Source organism: Calonectris borealis, chromosome 1 (assembly GCF_964195595.1).
Source record: "Calonectris borealis chromosome 1, bCalBor7.hap1.2, whole genome shotgun sequence".
Taxonomy (NCBI): Eukaryota; Metazoa; Chordata; class Aves; order Procellariiformes; family Procellariidae; genus Calonectris; species Calonectris borealis.
The window spans coordinates 198,455,590-198,478,650 of NC_134312.1; the positions used below are offsets into that span (position 1 = coordinate 198,455,590).

At 40.1% G+C, this 23,061-nt stretch overlaps 1 protein-coding gene across 1 annotated transcript in view; it reads left to right on the plus strand.

Annotated features, from left to right (window-relative positions):
• Positions 1–23,061, plus strand: part of ATP8A2 (ATPase phospholipid transporting 8A2) — a 213,470-nt gene that overhangs the window by 85,387 nt on the left and 105,022 nt on the right. Inside the window, exon 26 of the mRNA XM_075143130.1 lies at positions 16,324–16,496. Coding sequence (XP_074999231.1) covers positions 16,324–16,496 — 173 coding nt within the window. The remainder of the gene's footprint in view (positions 1–16,323; positions 16,497–23,061) is intronic.

The following is a 23,061-nucleotide window of genomic DNA, read 5'->3' on the forward strand; positions in this document are numbered from 1 at the left end:
GATTATCTTGAGTAACGTTCAGTTTATAGTTTGCTGTTTGGCTTAATGCTCAAAACAGTTTCCTTTTATTTAAGTACTAGAATAACTTTGGCTATGAACTCTGACAGCGGTATGGCCTCTGTTACTTACACTGAGCTATTAACTACACATATGCTAATAGTGATTTTTTTTTTTCCAAGGGGGATTTTGGAGAGGAAACTGAGAGTGGAAGACTAAAAATAATTGAAGCTCTGGCTTTTGCTAGCCCTTTTTAAATTTTATTAGTCTGTAGAGAGGAAAATTCTGTCCTTCTAACTTTAGTTTGATGTCTTACAGATTGACGTTATCTTCTATGAAAAGGTAAAACCAAAACTTGTTCTTTTCCAGACTTGAATGTAATATGACTAAAAATACTGATTTTTTTTCATAGTGAACACTATTTTTGGAACATGCATGTGTCTGTAGTGGCAAGATACTGCAGCATGAGAAAATCATGCTGAGGCAATACTGTTAAATCAATCCTTGTAAAAATCAATCTAGTCAATACTATGTGTTTCCTGTGTATAGCATTCTTTTGGAGAAAAGATGGGTTCTGTCATCCAGTCTATATTCCATTGTGGCTAGTGTTCAGTCTTTTATACATTAATAAACATGGATTCCTTACTTGCTACAATGATAAAACTCCTTCAGGATAATCTTGGCTACATTGTTGGCTGTTCTTTCTGTCTCTCTTTCATGAAAAGTTGTTCTAATCTCACTGAATTGGGATGGTTATATTTTTTATATATAAAATCAGGGTATTATAATAGTGATAATATACATACATATTACTTTTTATGCTTTTTATAGACACACATATACACAAAAGTCAGGATCTGGGTCTTCAAAGCGCCCTGCATGCATGTAACAAGAAAATACCACTGTTTTTTTCTGGGAGTAAATTATAGGCTGACTTGTATGTCCACACACCAGTGTCATTTTCTTGGCTGAATTCTCCTTAGCAGTTTGTGGGCATCTGAGTGTACTAACAACTTAAAACATGGAAGTGTGTGGGTAAGACACTGTAACACAAAATCCTATGTCTTCATGATCTAAAGCAGAAGGTTGTGGTATCTTCTTGATATGAAGATTTACCCAGTAAGCTGAAAGGTTGGCTTTTATCTTTGGGAAATTACTTAGCAGAAAGATAATTTCCTTGGAGGTCTAAACAAGAGCTTGTTCCTGCTCCAGAAAAGCTGGACTGTTACACTGGAAAGAGAAAAAGCAATTGGGACTTGTTTGACAAAGTAGAGGGAAATAAAACAAAAAGCCTATTCTGTTGAGTTAATTTAATAAAGCTAAAATATCAAAATATAAAGACACTGAGGCATTCTAGCTTGTTAGCAAAACTAACAGACTGCTTCCTCTTGGCAGAGTACAGTTGCTTTTAATAATTACACAGATGTGTTAGTGTCCAGAACAAGCATTTTTTTTCTTGCCCTTTTATAGTATGAGATATAAACTATCTTATGTGTACCATAAACTGTTCTGTGGTCTAACATCTAATAAGTATTGAAAGCAACAGAGGTTGTCCTATGTAGAGCATTTCTGGAGTAAATGAAAATCTTGTAATAAGCCTAATCCCGTTCTTAGTGTGAAGAGAACAGGATTTTAGCTATACTATTTGAAATCTCTAGTCTTCCTAGGGTACACATGTGTTTCTTGCTAAAGTTAGAAATATTAAAAAATAATGTCAAACTGAACAAATGTGGTATTGTCTTTCATAGCATTTGAAGAACATTTGATGATGATGATGAATTGTCCCTTTGACTGCAGTTTTTCTACAATTGTTTCTTACACTGCAAGCTTTGCCCTCTGAGAACTCAAAGAAGGGTTGCAAAATGCTCATGGCTTTCAAGATGGTGCCTTTGCGGTCATGTTGCACTGGATGACCACTTAAGATGTCCATTCTTTGGGCTGAGAATGCTAAGACTTTTGTCAACTTTTTTTATTTTTAAGGAATAAATAGTTTTTAGTGAGGGTTTACAGTGCAGATTGGCATTTTGAAGATGCCACTCCCATAGTCAGTGTCTCTCTCTTTAATCTGAGGAAAAAGTACTGTTGCAGGAAATCGGAGGTTTTATTTCAAAAGGCTAAAATGCTAGGACCACCACTTCTGGGAGCACACACTGCCATCCTACTTAATCTGTAGGACAGGAGATGACTGGATGGTGAAATCTTGAACAAATCAGTTTTACCTCTTAATTTGGAAGAAGCCTCTCTTCCCTCCTGCTTCTCTCCCTCCCCCCTTTGAGTCCTCAGCTCATGGGCTGCAGGGAGACTTCATGCATATTCCTTAATAAAGACTCCACTTTTCTTCACTGAGAGGCTTAAGTTTAGCATGCATCCATCTGGCATTCTGCATTAAGTTTGACTTGAACACCCAACCATGTACTTCTCAAGTGGTCAGCTGTTCAGTGCTGTTCTTTACTGTGATCCTGAACTTCCTGCACTGCTTTATACAGGATATGTATTTGACATGGTATATATCTGACTGACATATTTGGAAATGATTTTTCTGTGTTCAGACAAAGCTTGTAAAAGATCCTTTTCATTTTTCTTTTAAAACTATGTTTGGAGATAAATGTGCTGCTGACAGAACAGAGGTTTCTTCAGGGTATATTTTCTTCCCTATTTACCAAGTTCCCCGGCTCCTGCATAATCAGTTTGTTACAGAAGTGAAAACATCCTTGAATAATTATCTACAGCTCTTGTTATAGCTCTTGATGGTCCAATTCATCTGGACTTTCAGCTGCCACTGGAGACATAAAAGTACTGATATGATCTGTTTATAAAATCTTTTGAAGGCAAGATTTGGTCTGTATGTGATAACCTGAGACTTGCTATGCAGATTAAGGACTCTCTGTGTATAGATGTTTTAGATTACTTGGCTTACTGTGAAGGAATTTCAGGTTGAAGTTAGATTCAAAGCTATGAAAATGATCTGAGTGAGGCCATCTATTATCTCTGGGTCTTCCATATGATGTTTTTCTTGGCATGGTAGGAGATCATATTAATCAGGCAGAGTCATGGTGCTATTAAATAACCAAGTAATGCTCTGTAGAAGCAGTGACAGTCATTTGATTGACATGTTGTAGGAATGGGTTCTTATTGTCTTGCCTTAACATTTTTGGTGATATTTGCACTTGCTGTATAACAATATTTGCCTAATGTTTTATATGTTGTGGTTCTTTAAACATCACGGTGAGCTTACTCTCATAAATGGGTTTGGACGAACAGATGACATTGCTGGGGTTGTTTGTGTATAATTATGGTATCTGAGCTTATTAAATACTTTCGTAAGAGAAATGCAGATGTTGCTTGATCAACTTCTCCAGATTCTTGTGGGAAGGCAGATGATGATCATGATATCATCTTTAGGAAAAATTATCCACTCATACCACTCAGTTAAGTTGAAGCTTCCAGGGACTTTGTGAGGAATCTTGTTGGGAATGACTTAGAAACTATATGGTTTTCTATATGGTACCTGCAGAAATGGTTTAGAATAGACTATTTCCCAGCTATTGTACATACAAGCTCCTGTTCTCATCAGACTCTGAGAAGATTAAACTATTTTGGCACTCTTGTCAGGAATCTGGGATTAAATGTCTTACAACTAGTTCAGGCTGAAGTTTTGTCAATCATGCTTGTTTTATATTAGAGAGGTAATGTGGGACACTTTATTATACCTTTCAGTCTTTATTTGGAGAATTGCTTCAAAGTGGTGAAGTCAAGTAATTGATTGCGACTTACAAGATGTTAGTGTGTATCAATGTGAAGTGTTATTGAAGTGCTTACACAGTCTGTGCTCTCATGTATCTCTTCAAATCAGCATGTGACACAGGCTGAGCACTGCACAACACTGAGCAAAAGCTTTTGATGAACCTGACTTTTTTTTTTGTTAAAATTTGATCTTGCTGAAAAGAGTAAACTGAAGGTAGTCAGCTGGGATCTGATCTTCTCCCATGATTCATTTGCTGAGTAGTTTTGTGTGTACATGTTGAATTTGAAGTGAATCATGTATTTTAAAGTATTCAAGGCCTCCTAAACTGGGAGATGCTGGTAATATTTCTTTTGAAATGTGAAGTAGCGGAGTATTCACAGTTGGAGTCTTCAGCTTTCAAAGGTTCTCTTGGCTTTGGAACTGGGGAGTGTCCTTTATATTTTGTTCTTCCTGTAAAGCTAAGGAATGGACGGACTCTTAAAACTAGGTTTTAGAAATGTGTAATTTTCAGAGGCATCTCTGCATAGCGTTGTTTTCAGTGAGCTAAAAACCAAAACAACCTCACCACTAATATTTCTACTTTTGGCTTTGCAAGAACCTTACAGGTGATGGGTTTTCATATGGAGCTGCATAGTTTGTCTCTTTGCATAGTACTGAGATATTTTGGTACATAAGTTTCTTTTCTAGGAGTCATCTTAGTCCAATTCTCCTCTTTGCTCTTCTGCCATAATCCCTAGAGCTCATAGGTCCCAATATTACTGCTGTTCCTTCAGATACATTCATCTTGTGAGACACTTCCAAGTCCCTCATGATTCTTAGAACTTGTATGAGCACCTGATCACATGTTCCTGCTTTTCTAGTCCTTTATCCTGGCCTCTTTTAAAGGAAGCTATAGAAGAATGGTTCTTCTCATTTCAGACAACCTTTTGTAATTCGTATTCAAATAGGTAAAAAAAGGACTAGTCCTGCATTACTTGGTCTAGATGTGCAGCAGCCCTCGGCTTATCTAGTGGTATGTACAGTTGACAGTCTTTCCACAGCAAAGCTGATTTAAACAGTATGTGTCCCACCTGATTTACGCTGCAGTTACACAAGAGGATCTGATAGTACATATAGTCTGAAAGGCCTGGAGGCAAGAACTCCTTACAGCTCAATAGCTTCAGAAAAAGGAACAAAAAAGTATGTAGAGCCAAACACTTAAGTTCAGTGGCAGAACAACTTTGAAAACAAAAATCAAGATGTGTAATCTCCCAGGTACCCTTTCATGTTGAATTGAATCCTCTGGATGTGAACGAGAGTTGGACCATGTGAATGAAGCTGTAGGTTAACTGCTGCACATTCTCAGATCTCCTGATCTGCGTGCTGCTGTAGTATTTTAAAGTGAAATTCCAGGTATCTTTCTTGCCCCTTTGCATTGCCACCTCTTGTGCAAACACTCCAGAAAGCTAGAGAAGAATTAGCAACAAATTTTAATCTAATATACAACGGAAATAACAAATTCCTTTGAGTAACTTTTCATTCATCAAGAGATGGTGTAAAAGATCTAGGGCCACATATCATCAACTATCTCTTTAAAATATAAAAATAAATCTTTCAACAGGACTGTCTTAAAGGATTTTAGGCCACTGCACAGGGATAGAGATCGGATGGTTACTGTCTCATTTACGAGTTCTTGCTCTCTGAGAAGAGGAGGAACCCGCCCATTGCGTTCTTCCTTGGGGGAGAGCGGGTGATTCTTCCTCTTCCTCCTGCCGTTCTCGTGATGGCCCTGCTTTAGAGTAGTCTGCCTCCTCACTGGTGGGACAGTATGCTTCTTCCTTTTGTTCCCTCTGAGGAGAAGCTTCTTCATCCCTTTCTAAATGAGTTGACTTCCGCTTCCAAGATTTCTTCTTGTTTATAGGGGCCACTGATACTGGCATGGGTTGGTTCTCTGGTGTAACTGCAGTGCCTGTCACGGTGGTTGGAGTAGCTGCAGTGCCTGTCACTTTGTCCAGAGACCTTCTCTTCCCCTTGAGGGTTCTGAACAGTGTTGAACAGGGCTCGGTAGGCATGGGCCAGGCCCCAGCACGTTGCAGTGATTTGTGTCTCTCTGGAATGGCCAGGGTGACAGCATACTTTTTCCAAATATTTTACTAGGTTTTCAGGATTCTGCACTTGTTCAGGGGTGAAGTTCCAAAACGTTGGAGGTACCCACCGTCCTAGGCACTTGCCCATACTATCCCACACACCCTGCCACTCATAACTATCCAACCTCGGGGCAGATCTCTGGGTGGTGTTCTTAAATAGTTGGTTAACCTTAAACAAGGCCTGAAACACATTCAGGAGACATAGCAATAGTAACATGCTGGTTTGAACATCCTAAGGATATTCAAAATACTCAAGAGCTGTTTTAATCAGCCTGGAGGAGAAAGGGAAGGTGTAGGAAGGTGTCTCCCCTGTAGATTGGCTCTCCGAGGAGAAGAGGTAAGAAATGTAATTATTAATAGTTTCCAAAAGATAGCTACCAAACTACGGGGATGACGGCAGTGCTGAGTACAATCTCACGACCAATAGTTCTATCATACCATAAGCCAATGTTACACAGTACAGCAAAGCGGTAACTTTAATCCAACTCCCAGAGGTGTGAAACAGCACCACAGGGAGTGCGTACGGCAAGTACGGGGTTACGTAGCACAGCTCTGAGAACAAGGACAACAACTCTGAGAGCAAATGAATCAACATTGTGACCAGCAACTACTAAACCAATATAATGAATGCTTATCACAAATTTGTTTTAACATGCTCTGGTCAGATCTGTCATTATCTCAACCCTTTGTGCCCCATGTTGGGCACCAAAAAAGACTGTTTAACCTGGCAGGCAGCTAAACACCACACATCTGCTTGCTCACTCCCCGCCCCCCACTCCCCCCACCCCCGCAGTGGGATGGGGGAGAGAATCAGGAGAGTAAAAGTGAGAACACTTATGGATTGAGATAAGAACAGTTTAATAATTGAAATAAAATAATATACTACTAAAAATAATAATAATATGTAATGAAAATAAACATAACAAAAACAGAGAAATAAAACCCAAGAAAGACAAGTGATGCAGATCAAAACAAAACAAAACAAACCCAAAACACCAAAAAAAACCCCAACCAAAAAAAAACCCCCACAAACACAAAAACAATTGCTCACCACCCATGGACCGATGCTGCTGAGCAGCGGCCCCCTGGCCAGCTTTCCTCTAGTCTATATACTAAGCATGACATCATGTGGTATGGAGTATCCCACTGGCCACTTTGGGTCAGTTGTCCTGGCTGGGCCCCCTCCCAGCTTCTTGTGTGTCTCCAGCCTTCACAGTCAGTAAAGCATGAGAAGCTGAGAAGGCCTTAACTCCATGTAAACACTTCTCAGCCATAATGAAAACATCTCTACATTATCAACAGTGTTTTCAGCACAAATCCAAAACATAGCCCCGTACTAGCTACTACGAACAAAATTAACTCTATCCCAGCCAAAACCAGCACATATACGTAAGCACTTCGTCTTGAATTCTCATCTTACTGTGGTGGTTTGTAATCTGTTGGTCATGATGTGCAGGATGCTTCAAAGTGGAGTATATACAAAAACTGGTTTGGAAGTTGACTGTAAATGGGAAAGTCTTCCGTCAAGGAGGGACAATCCTTAGCTGAATATTGCTTTGCAGCCAAATGAGTTTGCAGATGCTACCAAGCTGCGAGGCTCCTTGTGCCTGTTGGGATTTTTGGATTAAGTTTTCAAGTGATTTCTTCAGAGAATGGCTGGAAGAAATCAGATGCAGTTGAAAAAGAAAGATGCAAGATCATGTTATTGCACAGGAGTGCTCAGCCATGTGAACAACAAGATGGGGAGCAGAAAAGCAATAGGTGGGTCACAAGCTGAATGGGAGTTAAGTCTTATGCTGTGGTGAAAAAGGCAAAAGGCAGGAAAGTATGGCACAGGAATATAGCCTACTTCGTTCAACATATACTGGCTCATCTGTTGCACCGTGTAGCCAGGTGGTCAGACTAATATCCGTACTGCTGTCAAGCTTCTTTTTTTTTTTTTGGCATTGTGACACAGCTTTAAGGGTAGAAGAAAGTCAAGATAGTTTTGTGGATGCTCTTAAGAACATCCTCATTGTTGAGAAAGTGTGCAAATGCTTGTCTGAAAATTTTTGTGAGTAGAACATGGAGGTCCATGTTATTGTAGAGTTGATTGTATTAGGCCATGCATATCTTCATATTAACAACTAAATATTTCCAATTCTACTGATGTCTTGTGTTTCTATTTAATTGGCCATTAATCAATTGGCTTTTGGATCAGTTTTATGTAAGCAGGTGACACAGTGCACCTAGCAAACACTACGATGTTTGCATCCACAATCTAACTCTAAAAGTACACAGAATCAGTTAAAGAATCAGCTGTTCAAAGACAGATCAGTTGTAGGAGGTCAAAAAGAGGGGGAGCAGAGGAGCCTGACCAACAAATCCTGCAGCTGGCTTCTTTGTGTGCACAAGAAGTTGTCTTTACTAGGCTTTGCGGCAGTATACTTTGCACCCTTGCTTATAACTAGGTCTTTGGAAATTGCCTCTCTGCTTTCAGAAATTGAAGTTGTTTGCTGTCCTAGTCAAGTTTGGTGCAAAAATTAGAAGATTGGCAAAAGTGAACATCTGTTCTGGAAATCAAGTGGTATTTCTTCATTGGTTTCAAGAGAAGTTTCAAGGTTAGCAGTTGCACATGTGCTATTTATTGTGGAAAGCACTTCCAGTGACTCTTCTGCCCAACAGGTGTTGCTCTAAATACTTGTATTATGTTTCACCAGCTTTGGTTTAAACATTAGTTTGTCTTGCTTTTATGTTCATTATCCCTACTCTCCTGTAAATTTGCTTCTGCCAGATGTCCTTACAGATCCCTCAAGTACAGCAACTAGACAGTTTGAAGTGAAAGACTTCACCAAACATGTGGTGAAGCTTCTAAGTTCCAATTAAGATACAGTGGAAAATTTTCCATGAAGTAGGGCTGGCAAGTGTTATCTTGAATGGGGTTATGCAGTGAAGTCCCTGCTTTTCTTAAGTCCTCCTTGGAAGATTTTTCATTTAACACTGGGAGGGCAGGGGGCATGGCTGGTGTTTTGACTTGAAATCACTTTTTTCATACAGTAAAAGAATTATTACATGTGATTATTCACAGTATCCATGCATAGGAAGGAAGCAGCAGAAGTCATAAAAAGTAAATTCTTAGATTGGTAAAATAGGTTGAGCTGGCACTTCAGTGTACTCCAGGACAATGAGTTAGCAGATTGTGTAATTTATAGCATCTCACAGACTTAGTGGTTTAGAAATGAATTATAGGATGATGGAAGAAGTTAACTTGGAAAAATCTTTAAACTGCTGTAGGTAGAGGTACTCTCCAGATTTATAATAAAAAAGTAGTATATGCAGTTGACTTAGCTTACAGTTAAACTAATACAAGTGTTACATCTCTTACTGCAGGAACTTGTTCTGTGAGGATCACTTTAGCTCCTTTGAGGTGAAGGAAAGGCCATGCAAGAAGGGTGCATGAAACATAGATGCCTGAGAAGGCCAGAACGTAAGGCTGATTTAGGCTTAATGAGTGTGTGTGTCTCGGAGGTCACAGATTCAGGGGTGAGTAGTTCTGTTCAGCTGAAGAGACCTTCTTGTTGATGTGATGCTACTTGCCATTTAGGTTTCTTCCTAAGACCCTTTGCCTTGTGGGCCACATACCACTCTACGCTTAGAATGAAACATTAGTGTAGCTGCTGCGCAAATGAGGCTTCATTTCTTTCTCCTGCTATCATCCCAGTGACTTTGTAAGCCTTTCCAGGGAAAACCAGGGGAGGAAGGGGAAGAGGAGATTTGGAGCTGATCATCTTATAGTAATTGTCCAGTTCTTCTCTGGGTATCAACTTGTTAGTAAGATAAATTTAGGGAATGGCTGTTATCCCACTAAAGTCTTTTGCACCCAAAGTTTTTGCAAGTCCTACTGATTTTGTTTTTTTTCCTTGGCAAGTATCTGATATTGTCATTCTTTGTTGGATATCAGATTGCCTCACACACTAACATTTCTTGCTGTAGAATGTAAACTTCCCAAGCTCTTATGGGAGGGAATAGGCTTTATGGTGTGCTGCTGTTAACAAACAAACAAAAAACCCCACCCAACGGCGTGCGCACACACACACAAAAAAACCCTTAGGGGTCTTGTTATATAGCCTATGTAGTAATGTTTCTAATTTTTTGTTACAGTATGAGGAGTCAACTCTTGTGAAGTCAACAGAGCTCTGATTAACCTAGCTGTAACTGTATTGAATTCCAAATTCACTCCGAGCATCATGTGAAAACTATTAGTATTTGCTCTGTTAAACTACAAAATAATAGCCTGGGAAATCCCAGAATTTGTTTATGTCAGTCTTGTTATTTAAATACAAAGCTGAGCATAGCAGTGTGTTTTTCTGAGGCTTTAGAAAGTGAGAATATACAAACATGCTATTAAAAGGTTTGTTAAAGATCCTAAGAGTGCAGTCCAGAAAAGAGACCACACGAACTCTGCTTCAGGATGTTTTCATTTTCTGCGTGTCAACAAATTATACTCTGCTATGGAGATTTATAATAGTGTACTAATAATGTTACTGCATGTTCTGGATGGAAACTATGCACACATAGAACAATAAAATCTGAAAGTTTGTTTTAAGACAGTAATGCAAGTAAATACTCTGCTCAAGGTTTGCATTTGAGTTTGTGACTTGTTAAAATGGAAATGGGAAAACAAACAGGAAAAGCAGGTGGGGTTGGTTTGTTATGGAATGTACCACCATGTCTTGAATTTAACTCAAGCATAGAGACCATAACAACGTTAACCCTTAAGGGCATTAGTGTGAGTCAATTGTTGATATTTTTAGAATCAACTCCCCCAACCGTGTCAAATGTGCAAAAGTAGAATAAAAAATAAATTAAAACCTAATTTCTCTAGCTTCCTCAGTTTGAGCTCTGTGGTTGACTTTTTGCAATCTAACAGATCCTTTTTTAATGTTTGTGCTTTGATTTACTTGGTGGTCTCATATATATGGACTCTTAAGCCCTTGTCAAGCTCTAATTAAACTGATAAAGTTGCTCTGATTCAACAGACAGCTTAAGCATGTGCACATGTCCTCTACTGGCTTAATGAAGTGTCTGTGTTTATTTGAATAGCCCACTGAATCAGGGCTACTAAACCGACCGACTTTCAGTTCATGCACTTTCTGACCTTTAAGTAAAACTGTATCTGGATTTTTAATATTTGGTGGAAATTTATCTGATATGCCAGTACAATAAGGTCTGATTGGCAGGCACCTCTCCAGGTTTCCCCAGAGCAGCTGGATGCTCTGTGTGTCTAAAGGAAATATTGAGGGAGAAAAAACCAAGTTTATTATAGGATAAGTGAAGTGCTTGTAATATTATCCTCTGTAATATTCTATTTTTCTCAGAACTCCTGACAAACTTTCCATTTACTCTTGATGGGTACTCAGTAAAAATGGCAGGGGTATTCCATAGGTCTGAGTTTATCCAGATACTTTCTTAGGACTTCTATTGATTTCTGTTCCATCATGCTTATTCTATTAAAGGATTGATTTATTCTTGCTTGATGTGACTCAAAGAAGAAACTTATCCCTTCACGTCAAACAGAGTAAAAGCTAGGTATCAAAGTAGAGGTTTCTACTCTAGCTACCAGTAATGAGTTGCCCACGGAAGGATATAGTTCCCCTCATGGTTTCCAAATGTTTGTTCGTCTGCTTACCTAGGAAGTCTTTGTTATATACCCAGTGAGATTTGGAGCTAGTTTTTTTTGCTTAATTGCACTGGCCTACAGGAGCAGTAGCTGGTTTTCGTTTTTAAAACATAGCATTTATAAGTAGTTGAAAGAGCAGAAATAATAATTAGTGCTTTTTACCGTATAAGCTATTAGGCTGTAAGTTAGCCATGCGCATGGAAGAGTATATTGAGAGCTTTACAAAATGCTGTTTAAATGAGATGCCTGATTTGTAATCCTTGATTTATAGCTTTTTGGGGTATTAATAATCCTGTTACTAATTCTGTGACATCTTGTATGTAAGATGAGTTCAATGACCAGGGCATGAACTGGATGAGGCTTATGTACAGCCATGATAATAAGCTATGGAGAGACTAGTAATCTCATTTGATGAGAACCATCACCTTTTGTAAGTCTTCCTGTTGCCATGTGACTTTTTCTTTTGGGCAACAGATGATAGATATTGAATAACCCTCCTGAACTTGCCCTCAGGTTCTCCTCTGCCTCTGCAGGATGGAGTAGTTGGACCCTGGCCCTTCATCTTCCTTTGGGTCAGGTGAAGAAGCAACAGGAAAATGAAGGGTGTTTCCTCTGAAGTGCCAGAAGGGCTAGACAGGGGATAAGGGCAGGGACTATCTCCCTTGGTTTCAAATAGAGAAGTTTTTAATCTTGTGGGTGGTTTCGGGAGAAGGATGGGGTAATTCTGCATTTGAGAGCAAGAAAAAGGTTTGAGCAAGACTGAGAGGAAGCAGTAAAAAGAAGCAAATGACGCTTACTCCAGGGGCAAGGGTTCTTGGGTTAAAATTCTGTTATTGATGCCATTACCCTTATACCATCCTTGGGATTTCTGTGAATGTTGTCACTACATGTAGTAGCATTGAAGTAGATAAAACAACTTTCTTCCCCCAAGATACACCCTTGTTTTCTCTGCATCAGTCTGTAATGGTTTAAGCAGAGTCATCTACTTTGTGTTAACTTTTCAGGTACAGTGTAAATAAAGCATGCCATGAAGTCATAAATCTAACCCCTCACAGCTTAATGGGTAAGCACAGAATGACACAGTCATTCTGGTAGTGAAGAAGGTGCAAAATGCAATCTGTCTGAAATGCCCGAGTTGTGCACTCTGTCAAACTCATTAACTTAATCTGCCTCCAGTTCGGGGCTAGTTTCTTAGCGAATCAGAGTGAGTTTGTTTTGACTACCATACCAATGAGTGGGGTGAGAGAAAATAAATTGCAAAGCAACTTACTCTCTTTTTTTTTTCCCCCTCCCCTTTGTGTGAAAGTGGCCTGATTCTTCTCCCACCTGTTTGGCCCAGGAGAGCTCGGTCATTCTGGCTGCCTAATCCTCCTCCTCCACTCAGTAATGCTGTCTTGACTGCTGTCATGTCCTCAACTTCTTCACCACCCAAAATTCATTTAATCTCAAATGTTTCTTGGGGTTTTCTTCTTGCCTACATGCTGTTCTGCATCCTGCTTTACTCTAGAAGAGAGGTGATCTCTCTCCCCTTGCTAACTTTTTGATCTTCTTCCCACAGTTCTTGATAGCAACTGGGGATTGAGGGCTCTCCCATAACAGACTCCACACCTGAGGGAGGTCCCTGAGCTGCCAACTGAGGGACCCCAGAGACTCTTCTGAGAGAGCTGGTGTATGCTTGCTGTATTCTTGCACTCATTCCTGGCTGATTGCTTTTGGCCAGGGTCATGGTTTGGTTTGATTGAGTGTGGTTATTTTTGTCTTTTATTTTACTGGCTTTATTTGTGTAAAACTGATCTAGTCAAACTTCAGCAGATGGCTGCAAGTGCTGCCATGTTTAGCAGTTTTGCGATACATTTCAGACTTTAACATATTTATCGAGTTTTGTATGAGACATAATTCAAGGCAAGCAAAAATATGTCACCTCTAACCATCACAGTACACTCAATCTTGCTGGTTTTGGTGTACTGTGGTGGCTGTCTTGACAGAAGTCAGATCAGTTTCACTCAGTATTATGCATAGAAAACATCTTAAAAATTGAATTATTATTTAATTTGGGAAGCTAGTGTATTTTTCCAAAACAAGGTAATTCTTACTTGAGCTGGAAATAAAAAGACAAAGGAAAAAATCCTTTACTGTGACCTTATGAACATGGGCATTTAAAGATCATTGATGTAATCCTGTAGTAGAAATCTTTGTAAAAAAAAAACCAACAAATTTGTTGCTGGCTATTTCAGTAAAACATTATTGGAATGGTCAAAGTCTAAAGTATTTGATGATCCTGCTGTTACTGTGATAGCAGTGAAATTTGGACTGGTTGCGGTTGCTGATGACTGCGGTCAGGAGACCTCTAGCCAGGGTGAATATTACTATTACAACCTCATTAAAACTTTGCCACCAAAATGGGAGCGGGGGGGAAGGTGAGAGGAACAGAGGACAGCGTTGTGGTGTGCAGAATCCGTCCCTCCTGAGGGCTGCAGTACGAGAGGCCAGAGCCGTGATGGTGGCTCACGGGACTGCGGCTGTTGGGAGGCTGGGAAGCACTGACAGGCTGTATAACATCTGACCAGCCATACTTTTATTGGTACTTGGCCTCTAGCGAGCATGAGATAACTTGGGTTAGTGTGGTCTTACTGAGGTGTAGTAATAAGAAAGAAAGAAAGAAAGAAAAAAAAAAAAAGAAAAAAGGGTGTGGGGTGGGTCTTCTACCATAAGCCAGAAGCTCTGTGGTTCTTTGTCCTGGAGGGTGCAGAGTAGCTCTAAGTCTCCTGTAGTTTGACATACTGAATTGATTTACCTGAGCTTCTCTGAGCAGTGTGGCAGTGCCCATCTGGTTGGCTGCTCTGGGTGTCCGTGGCAAGGTGCTGGGGGCTGCAGGGGCCTTGGTGAGGAGAGGCCAGGGTTGCCCCATGCCAGACATAGCCGTTTCCGCAGGGCACAGCTGAGCCCCTCAGCCAAGATGGCGGCACCTCTGGGAAAGCGTGTTTAAGAAAGGACAGAACGCTGCACAGATGGTGAGGAGTGAGGGGAAAAAAGGCTGAGAAGCAGCCTTGCAAGCACCCAGGTCAGAGGAGTTTCCCATCACTTTATTCACAGAGAAAAAAACCACCTCGGTATGATATTTCTGTTCTTTAGAGTGTACAGAAATAGCTTGTGAAAGCTTAAATCAAGAAATTAAGCCATGGTACTAGGAAGCTCTTTGTGTTGTTTTTTCCCATCTCTTCCCGTCATGGATAGATGCTGGAGAGATCACTGAAGGAAGTATTTTAGGAATGTAAACTTGTTTCCCGCTATTTTAGTAGTGCGATATGGAACTGGAGCTTTTTGGCTTAGATGTCTTCGATGTGGAAGAGATGCAACTCTAAATCCTTCTTTTGCCATCAGTGTAAGGGGGTTCACATATACAGGTTTCTATACATCTTTGATGGTTTGCTCAACCATGAGCAAAAACCCCAACTCCTGTTCTCAGTTGAAAGTAGAGAGAGAAATCCAGGTTCCACATCAGTGCTGGCCTTGAGATAATCTGTTCCTCAGGACCAGCAGGTGTGTAGTCCACAGTAACTAGTTTAGCTACCTTAGTTTTTCTTTTTTTTTTTTTTAAATGAATGTCTGTTAAACTGGAGGTGCAAATAGGAAATGCAGCACTTAGCAAGAGTTTGTGGCTTTGCAATCCTCTGGAGAAGTCTGGATCTATAAAATGATGAATGGGTTGCAATGAGGCATAAATATCACATTTTCATTTCTGACAGTTACAACTCTGTTCTAGTGTTTTTTTCTGTTATATTAAAAAAAAAAAACCACATATTTGCCTAGACCAGCACAGATCACAAAACAAGTACCTTTATCAATAAGCAGAAGCATGTGTAACACTTGGTTTAGCACAATTATTCAAAGTTGCACAGTTAAGATGCACGGGAGTGCATTTTCTCTTTTTTTTGTTGGTTTAAGAATGGAGAGAACACTAGCCTGGAAACTGGGTGAGGATTTGCTAAAATAGAAACCAATTATTTTTGGGTATACCACTGATCCTGTTTTTTGAAGAAAGGGGAAAAACTTAAAAATTATATAATCCAGCAGTTAGTGATCATTTGTCACCTAAAAGCAGTGTTTGACTAGTACTGAAGTCTTTGCTTTTCATGTTCTGCCATCCTATGTCCTGTGTGTCAAGGCCTTCTCTGTCAAAAAGTGTGCATACACTTCAGATCATGAGCAGCTTCTTGAACTATTTAGCAGTGGTTAACTCAGCTGGAACTGATGGTTAAACTAACCTACATGGGAATGGAACAGACTGCTTTAAGCATGAATTTCACTGCAGTAGGATGGTTGAAATAATTGGGATGACAGTGAAACATGAACACTTGATTTATTTTTTTTTTTTCCCAGCAGCAGCTGTCAGTGAAAATGTTTTTGGGGTAGGGAACACTCTTTGAATAAGCAGTAATACTTTGAATGGTGTCAAAAGCCATGAAAGGCATTAGGCTATACCTGCCCAACAGTTGAAGAGGATGTATCGCAACTACTGTGGGCACATGTGTCATGCAGGGATGTGTAGTGGAGGTGCCAGAGTCTGCACTGAAACAAGGCATGCGTTCCTAGGCAAGCGGATGCAGCTTTTGCTGATTTGTGACCCAAAGTAATATATCTGCACAAGGTCCTGTTAAAACACTGACTCATGTCAGTGCTAGTTCATGTGCACGTATACTGTGCTCCATTGCATAGCCCAGAGACGCCTTGCTGCAGTTTGGATGCACTTTTCTTATATTAAGAAGAAACATGATTTATTTCTGTTTATTCTTCAGGCAACAAGAGCCTCTCTGACTCAACATTGTACCAGTTTGGGGGAGTCGCTGGGCAAGGAAAACAATATTGCTCTGATTATTGATGGCCACACACTGAAGTATGCCCTTTCATTTGAAGTCAGGCAGAGCTTTCTGGACTTGGCACTCTCCTGTAAAGCAGTCATTTGTTGCAGGTAAGAAATTCTGGGACTTTTTCTGGTAACAAAATGGGCACAAAGCCTGTGAAACTTTACCTAGTATGTTAACTTTCCTTTTGTGCTTATAGTGCTTACAGGAAATATAGAAGTAGGGGAGATAGTGTGATGTTCAAGAGGAAGCAAGGTGCAGTGGTGAACAACCTGATAATATAATTGATTTCTCTGCTGTGGAACTATTATGAAGCGAGGCTGTGCTGGGAGGAGTGAAGGAGGACTGTAGAGAGGTATTCCTTTTATACCACAGACAGGTCTGTGAAAATGTTCACAAGGCTGACTGACAGGCCAACAAGGTTTAAGATTTCAGTTCTTTCTGACCTCAGGATGCAGCAGTAGAGCTAGTACACCTTCAAGGTGAGCATTCAATCAGCTGCATGTTTCCATCCTGGTGGTAGAACTCTGTTAGCTCTTGGAAGCAGTCTCGTAAGTATGCTGGAAAACAACTTGCGTAGTAGTTTCTTTCTTGCTCCTATGGAGGAGGAAGCAAGTCCTTCACTAAAACTGAGTGCCATCTAATAATGCAGTTCCCTCTGCCACAGTCAGTCCCAATGGTATCCAATCTCTTTTATAAAATGATGAAAGATCATGAGAACTTCATACTTGACTGCCTGATTATAGTATACACAAATGAGAAGGAGTGGTATGGATGTGGTCATTTGTAAGCAATAGGAATTGGCTAGCAAGAAGTTTCTGTGACTGTTCAATTCAGATCTAAAAAGATCTCTGGATGAATCTAAGTTGTCTTGATTTTTCAATTATGTATGCTATGCAAGAATGTGTATAACAGCGCAATTTGCCCTATTTTAAATTAGACTACCACTTGCTTTACTAGGTCATAGCAGAATTTGACGCTGTTTATGGATTTAGCCGTATGCAGATGTGGTCCTATGTCATGACTACTTCAGAAGGAAGGAGAAAAGAGCCCAAAGAAAATGAAAACCAAAAGCTGGCCTGCTTTACTTTCCGCAGCAGGAAGGCTGCATCATTTTTAACTTGAAAGATTATGCGTCTTTGAGGACTGTTTGTGTGTCTGTGTGTGTGTCTGTGCTCGTTGCTGGTATTTGGGGAGAACTGTGACCTCGAAGGGATTGTTGGTTTAGGTGGACAGGAAGTTTTATCTGCATCCTAGAAGCAAGACTTGCTTTGTGGGTAATGACTATATGGAGACCTTGTACTACTGTTTTGCAGTCTTACCTTTACACATGTGCGCACTAGTGTACACATATTGCGTAGCAAAAGCAATTACAGTCCATGCACCTGAAGTAGACGATTGACTTTTTCCATCCCTGACTAGTTTCTTTCCAAGTGCTGGGACTCTTGTACTGCAGGGTGCAATACTGGGGCTAGCACGGCTCAATGTCTTCATTAATGACTTGATGATCAGATGGAGTATACCCTCAGCCACTTTACAGACAATACAAAACTGGGAGGAGTGGCTGATATACCAGATGGTTGTGCTGCCATTTTGAGGGACCTTGACAAGCTGAAGAATTGAGCAGAGAGAAATCTCGTGAAGCTCAAGAAGGGGAAATGCAAAGTCCTGTACCTAGGGAGTTATAGCCCCGTGCACCAGTAAATGCTGGGGGTTGCCAGGCTAGAAAGCAGCTTTGTCCAGAAGGATCTTGGGGTCCTGGTGGACAAGCTGACCATGAACCAGCAATGCACCCTAATGGCAAAAAGAAAAGGCCAACAGTATCCTGGGCTGCAGCATGAAGAGCATTGCCAGCAGGTCGAGGGAGGTGATCCTTCTCTGCTCCGCATTGATGAGGTCACATCTGGAGTACTGTGTCCAGTTCTAGGATCCTCAATGTAAGATACAAACAGGTTTAATGGAGAGAGTCCAGTGCAGGGCCACAAAGATGATTAAGGGACTCGAGCATCTTTCATACGAGGAGAGGCTGAAAGAACTGGGACTGTTCAGCCTAGAGAAGAGAAGGCTCAGAGGGGTTCTTATCAATTTGTATAAATATGTAATAGGAGTGAATGAAGATGAGGGAGCCAGGCTCTTCTCTGTAGTGCTCAATGACAGGACAAGATGCAACAGACAAATTAAAACATGTGAATGTCCGTCTGAACACAAAACACCCCCCCCTATTTTACTGTGGGGGTGGTCCAACACTGGAAATGGGTTTCCCAGAGAGGTTGTGGAGTCTCTGTTCTTAAGAGACATGGAAAACCCAACTGGACAACATGGTACTGGACAACCTGCTCTAGCTGACCCTGCTTTAGCCAGGGGCGTTGGACTAGCTGATTTCCAGCAGTCTCTTCCAACCTGGGTGATTCTAGGATTCTGTGGCTGGGGACAAATATCTTGTTTTTTCCAGCCAGTGCTCTTTGTCCTTTTCTCAAATCCTATTCTAAATGGTTCTTAACTGCAATGACTTTCCTAAATCGGTTCTTTAATAGCAATTTTTTTGCTACTGCTGATTGATATATTTTTTTTTTTTAATTGGGGGGGCGGACATAGAGAGGGCATGAGGTGTTAGAGTTTGCAGCTGTTTCATGGGAGTGAACAAGAGTGTTTTACAAGAGGGAGCTCACACAATTGCAGCAATCTTCTCTTGAATGCAAAAGGCCCACATGTAGGGCCAGTAAGGTGGTCAGTGTTCTCTTCTTTGTGCAAAGTTACCTTGGGCTTAGAGAGCACCAAGTGCGCAGGAAGGGAATTGACCCTATGTTGTAGACTTACACTGTTGTATTTGGGGGAAGTTAACAAACATTGAGCAAACAGAAAGCTCTTACTTTTGTACTCAATCACAATGCTTTGGTAGAGATCCTTCCAAGGAAGTTTGTTAGTTTACTTCTCAAAGATTTGACAAGCTATATCAAAGACCTGTGTAGCTGAAACAAATCATAAATTGCAAATTATTAAAATTATACTACATTAATATATGTAATTAACTTAAGATAATGAATGGTCCTGTTTTGCAGAGAGATGTGTAATGTTGGACATTTCCTCTCCTCTTATTTCATGACCAAGCCAACAGCAGTTTTAATTATTAGTGAATTAGCAAACTGAGGAACAATGTGCGGGGGAAAAATACTGTAAAGTGTAAATCAAAGGGGAAAAGATGATGTAATTTCATAGACTTAAAAAGAGGAATAAAAATAACTGAGTTTTAAATCCCCAGGGAAAAAGAGGAATGTCTTTAATAGCCTTCAAGGCTTTGCAGGAACCTTCCATTTACTTGCCAGGTGCTTGATACTGAAGAAGGAAAAACGTTTTTTTTCTACTCTGGGCTGTTTTTAATAGTACTTTGTGTGTCAAATAAGATAGTGCACTTAAACTTCACAGGAAAAAGTTCTAAAATGTAATTGGCATAGCAAGAGGAAATTTCAAATTAAACAGAGTTAGTCTTCAAACAAAAATGTTAATTGGGAGGGGGATCTGGGTCTTTAAACTTAGTGGTTTATGGTGTTTAACCACTCTAGGAGGAGTTGTGTTGCTATTCTCAACATAGCATAAATTTGTGGGACTTAATATTTCATAAATTTACGACAACATTTTCATCTCCTCTGGGGAGTTGCAGCTGCATTTGCCTTTCAAAGATTTTTTTTTTTAATATGCTTAAGATATGCTATGTATTCATTTGCTGGGCTTTAGGCATAAACTGTAGTTGAACTTGATTCTCAGGGGTAATCTCTTAAAATGAAACTGTAGTAAACCTGGCCCCATTTTGCATTAAGAGGGAGAGATGGTATCTTCTGATGGGGTTAAGTCTTCCACTGTTACAGTGTCTCTAATAGGCCACTGGCACAGTGGAGGAAAATATACCTCTCGGGAGACTTGGTGAAGCTTGCAAAATCAAACCAAACAATTCTTTAAGAAAAAGCCTTGTTTGTTAAAAGTTTTTCCAGAGACTGACAGATCTCATTATCTTCCCTCACACTGACTGGGATGTCAGTATGCAACCAGTCCAGAGCAAGCAAAACTTAATTTTCAGTGGAAGTAAATGTTGTGTGGAAGGCATTTGAACTCTGGACTTCATTTATGAGATCTGAGCTGTTGATTGCCTGTCTCTGGTTTTCAAATGTTCCTTTAAAGGACCTGTTTTTATTGATGTTTTGTGAGAGCAGCAAAATGTTAAGGCTTAGGTAGAAGTGAGATTTTTTTTTTTATAACAAAATGGAGTTTTATCATTAATCTAGTGTTTATACCTCTTAGCTAGTGTGTACAGCAGATTGCTGTGTTCGGCTTTGAATATAAAAGTAGCAGAGAAGTATGTAACTTATGTTATGGCAGCGTATTTAATTCCCTACTGAAGAGCCTGCCTTGAATTGAAATATTTGTAATTGTAATAGTGGTGTTTCAGAAATACTTTTTTATGACTTTGTATGCTTTGGGAATGATTTTTTTGTTGTTGAATGGAACTTTTCTGCAGGTGACAGTGACTCTGCCTTTGTATGGGTTTAATGCCATATTAACAAGATTTGCATAAGGAAGAAGCAATTCATTGGCATTTTATAGATTAAATTGTTCCAAGCAGTTTATAAGTACTTCAGTACTTACAAATAATTGTTAGACAGCAGAAATAGTCCTTCCTTTAATCTCCCTCACAGATGTAAGCACAATGAAGCAAGCATGTCCAGAGAGATGTGTGGCATGAGACTGGGACCACATCCTTGCTGGGCTGCCTCAGGGTGTTTTTTGCTCTTTTGCTTATATTACTGGCCATTTTTGCAATACTGCTTGAGGTGATGGTGCTGGGATGTTGTTTGAGCGGATTATTACTCTTTTCCACACATGTATCTACAGAGCACAAATGTTAAACTAAGCTTTCGTACTTAGATCCTGCAGCCCTTTTCAACTGAGGGAACAGTGAGTTGATGCCCTTATAGGAGAGGGTTTGGGACTTTGTAGCAAAAGAAACACACATCCTCCCCGACCCCCCCCCCCCCCCCATCTGACTTTTCACAGCTACTGTTCAGAACTTCTGTATTCCCAAATGGAAAAGATCAGTTTGGATGGTAATCACTCACCTCAAACATCCATTGTGTATAATTTGGAGCAGGGGCTAGCCAAAGTTTTATTTAGCTACTTCATAACGACTTGTGAAAAGTTGCTTGTACAGGGAAATTCTGTTGCTCTATCCTGTCCCTCTAAGAAGATACTGATGCTTCACTGGATCTGATGACATACATTCGGCTTAAAGGTAACGAAGTTCCTTTGACCAGCCTCTTCTTTTCCTACACTTACTGCATAAGACTATCTCTATTAGAACACCACCTCCCCTTCCTGATGTGTTTACCAATGCAGTGCTCATCTGCTTCTACTGTTCATGTTGTGGGGGTGAGAATCAGTATAGCTGTGCGGAATTCAATGAAGCTGCAATGACTTATCAGCCTGCAGCCTGCTCTATTAGTAGAATATATTGCAATGTCCATTTTAAAGAATTTATTTCTCCTGAGGTTTTTATCTTGTTGCTGGATTTTGGCTTGTGACAAAGTTCAGGCAATAGGAACACCAAGAAAAATGTCTCAATTGCTGTACAATCTGTCAACTTTTCTGCCCTGCTTTTATCAGATGACCTCTTCCACAGAGATCTATAAAGTGGCGCAGCATGGACAGAAATTGAGGAAATCCAGCAACAGCAATTTCTATGGACTATCTGCTGTTTCCACAGGGGCACTTGCCTTTTCATGGCTACTACTTTTGCTGGCTTTTAGGTATGAAAAGCGTGCAGTTGTTGCTTAGTATCTGAGCATTGACTGCAGGACTTCTGCCGAAACTCACCAACTAACTTTGTTAGGTGATAGTGGCACGAACTGTTGCTTTCAGTACCTTGAACAATAGTGGAGCTGTAGTGATAATGATTAGGAACTGAGGAACAAAGTAAACAAGCTCAGAAAATGCATGTTCTTTAAACAACTCCCCAACAACAACAAAACCCCCTGACTGTTTTCCCACCTGTATTGCTGTTTCAAATAGTATGCAGCGTGGGTGGGGTGAGGACATGAGCCCACAAACATCACTCTGAGAACAGACACTAAATGTTCTGAAATGAACATACCCTTTGACTGGAGTGTGTCTGCTCAGGTGTTGAAAGGGAAGGGATTTAATGAACTGAAAGCAGATGGTGGGAGAAGGGAGGGGAAAAAAACAGCCTGTGGAGAGTACCTGTTGCTAATTGTTAGTGTCACTTCATCAGCTAGGTAATGAGAAGAGAGATGAGATGAGAAGTTTTCTCGGCACTCTTGAGCTGTAAGGCTGTAGCTTGGATGCTTCTGGTCTTCCATCATCATTTGGAGGAGACATCAATAATATAGGTCACAAAAAGAACATCTGGAATACCTTTTAAATATTTATGGCCCTAAGTCTCATATTATTGCTGGTGTTAGTATTTGACAAAGTGATTATTCTGTGCTGTAGTTCAGAAGGTATTTATTAAATCAAAGTGTCTTGTTGGCTTTCATTAGAAAAGGTCCCTATTCTCACGACAGAAAATTGCAACACAATTCTGATTGAGAGTATACAAACCAATTCTAACATTAATTGGTCCCAAAGAAAATTATGAATGTGTTACATCTTCCTGTATGTACATCT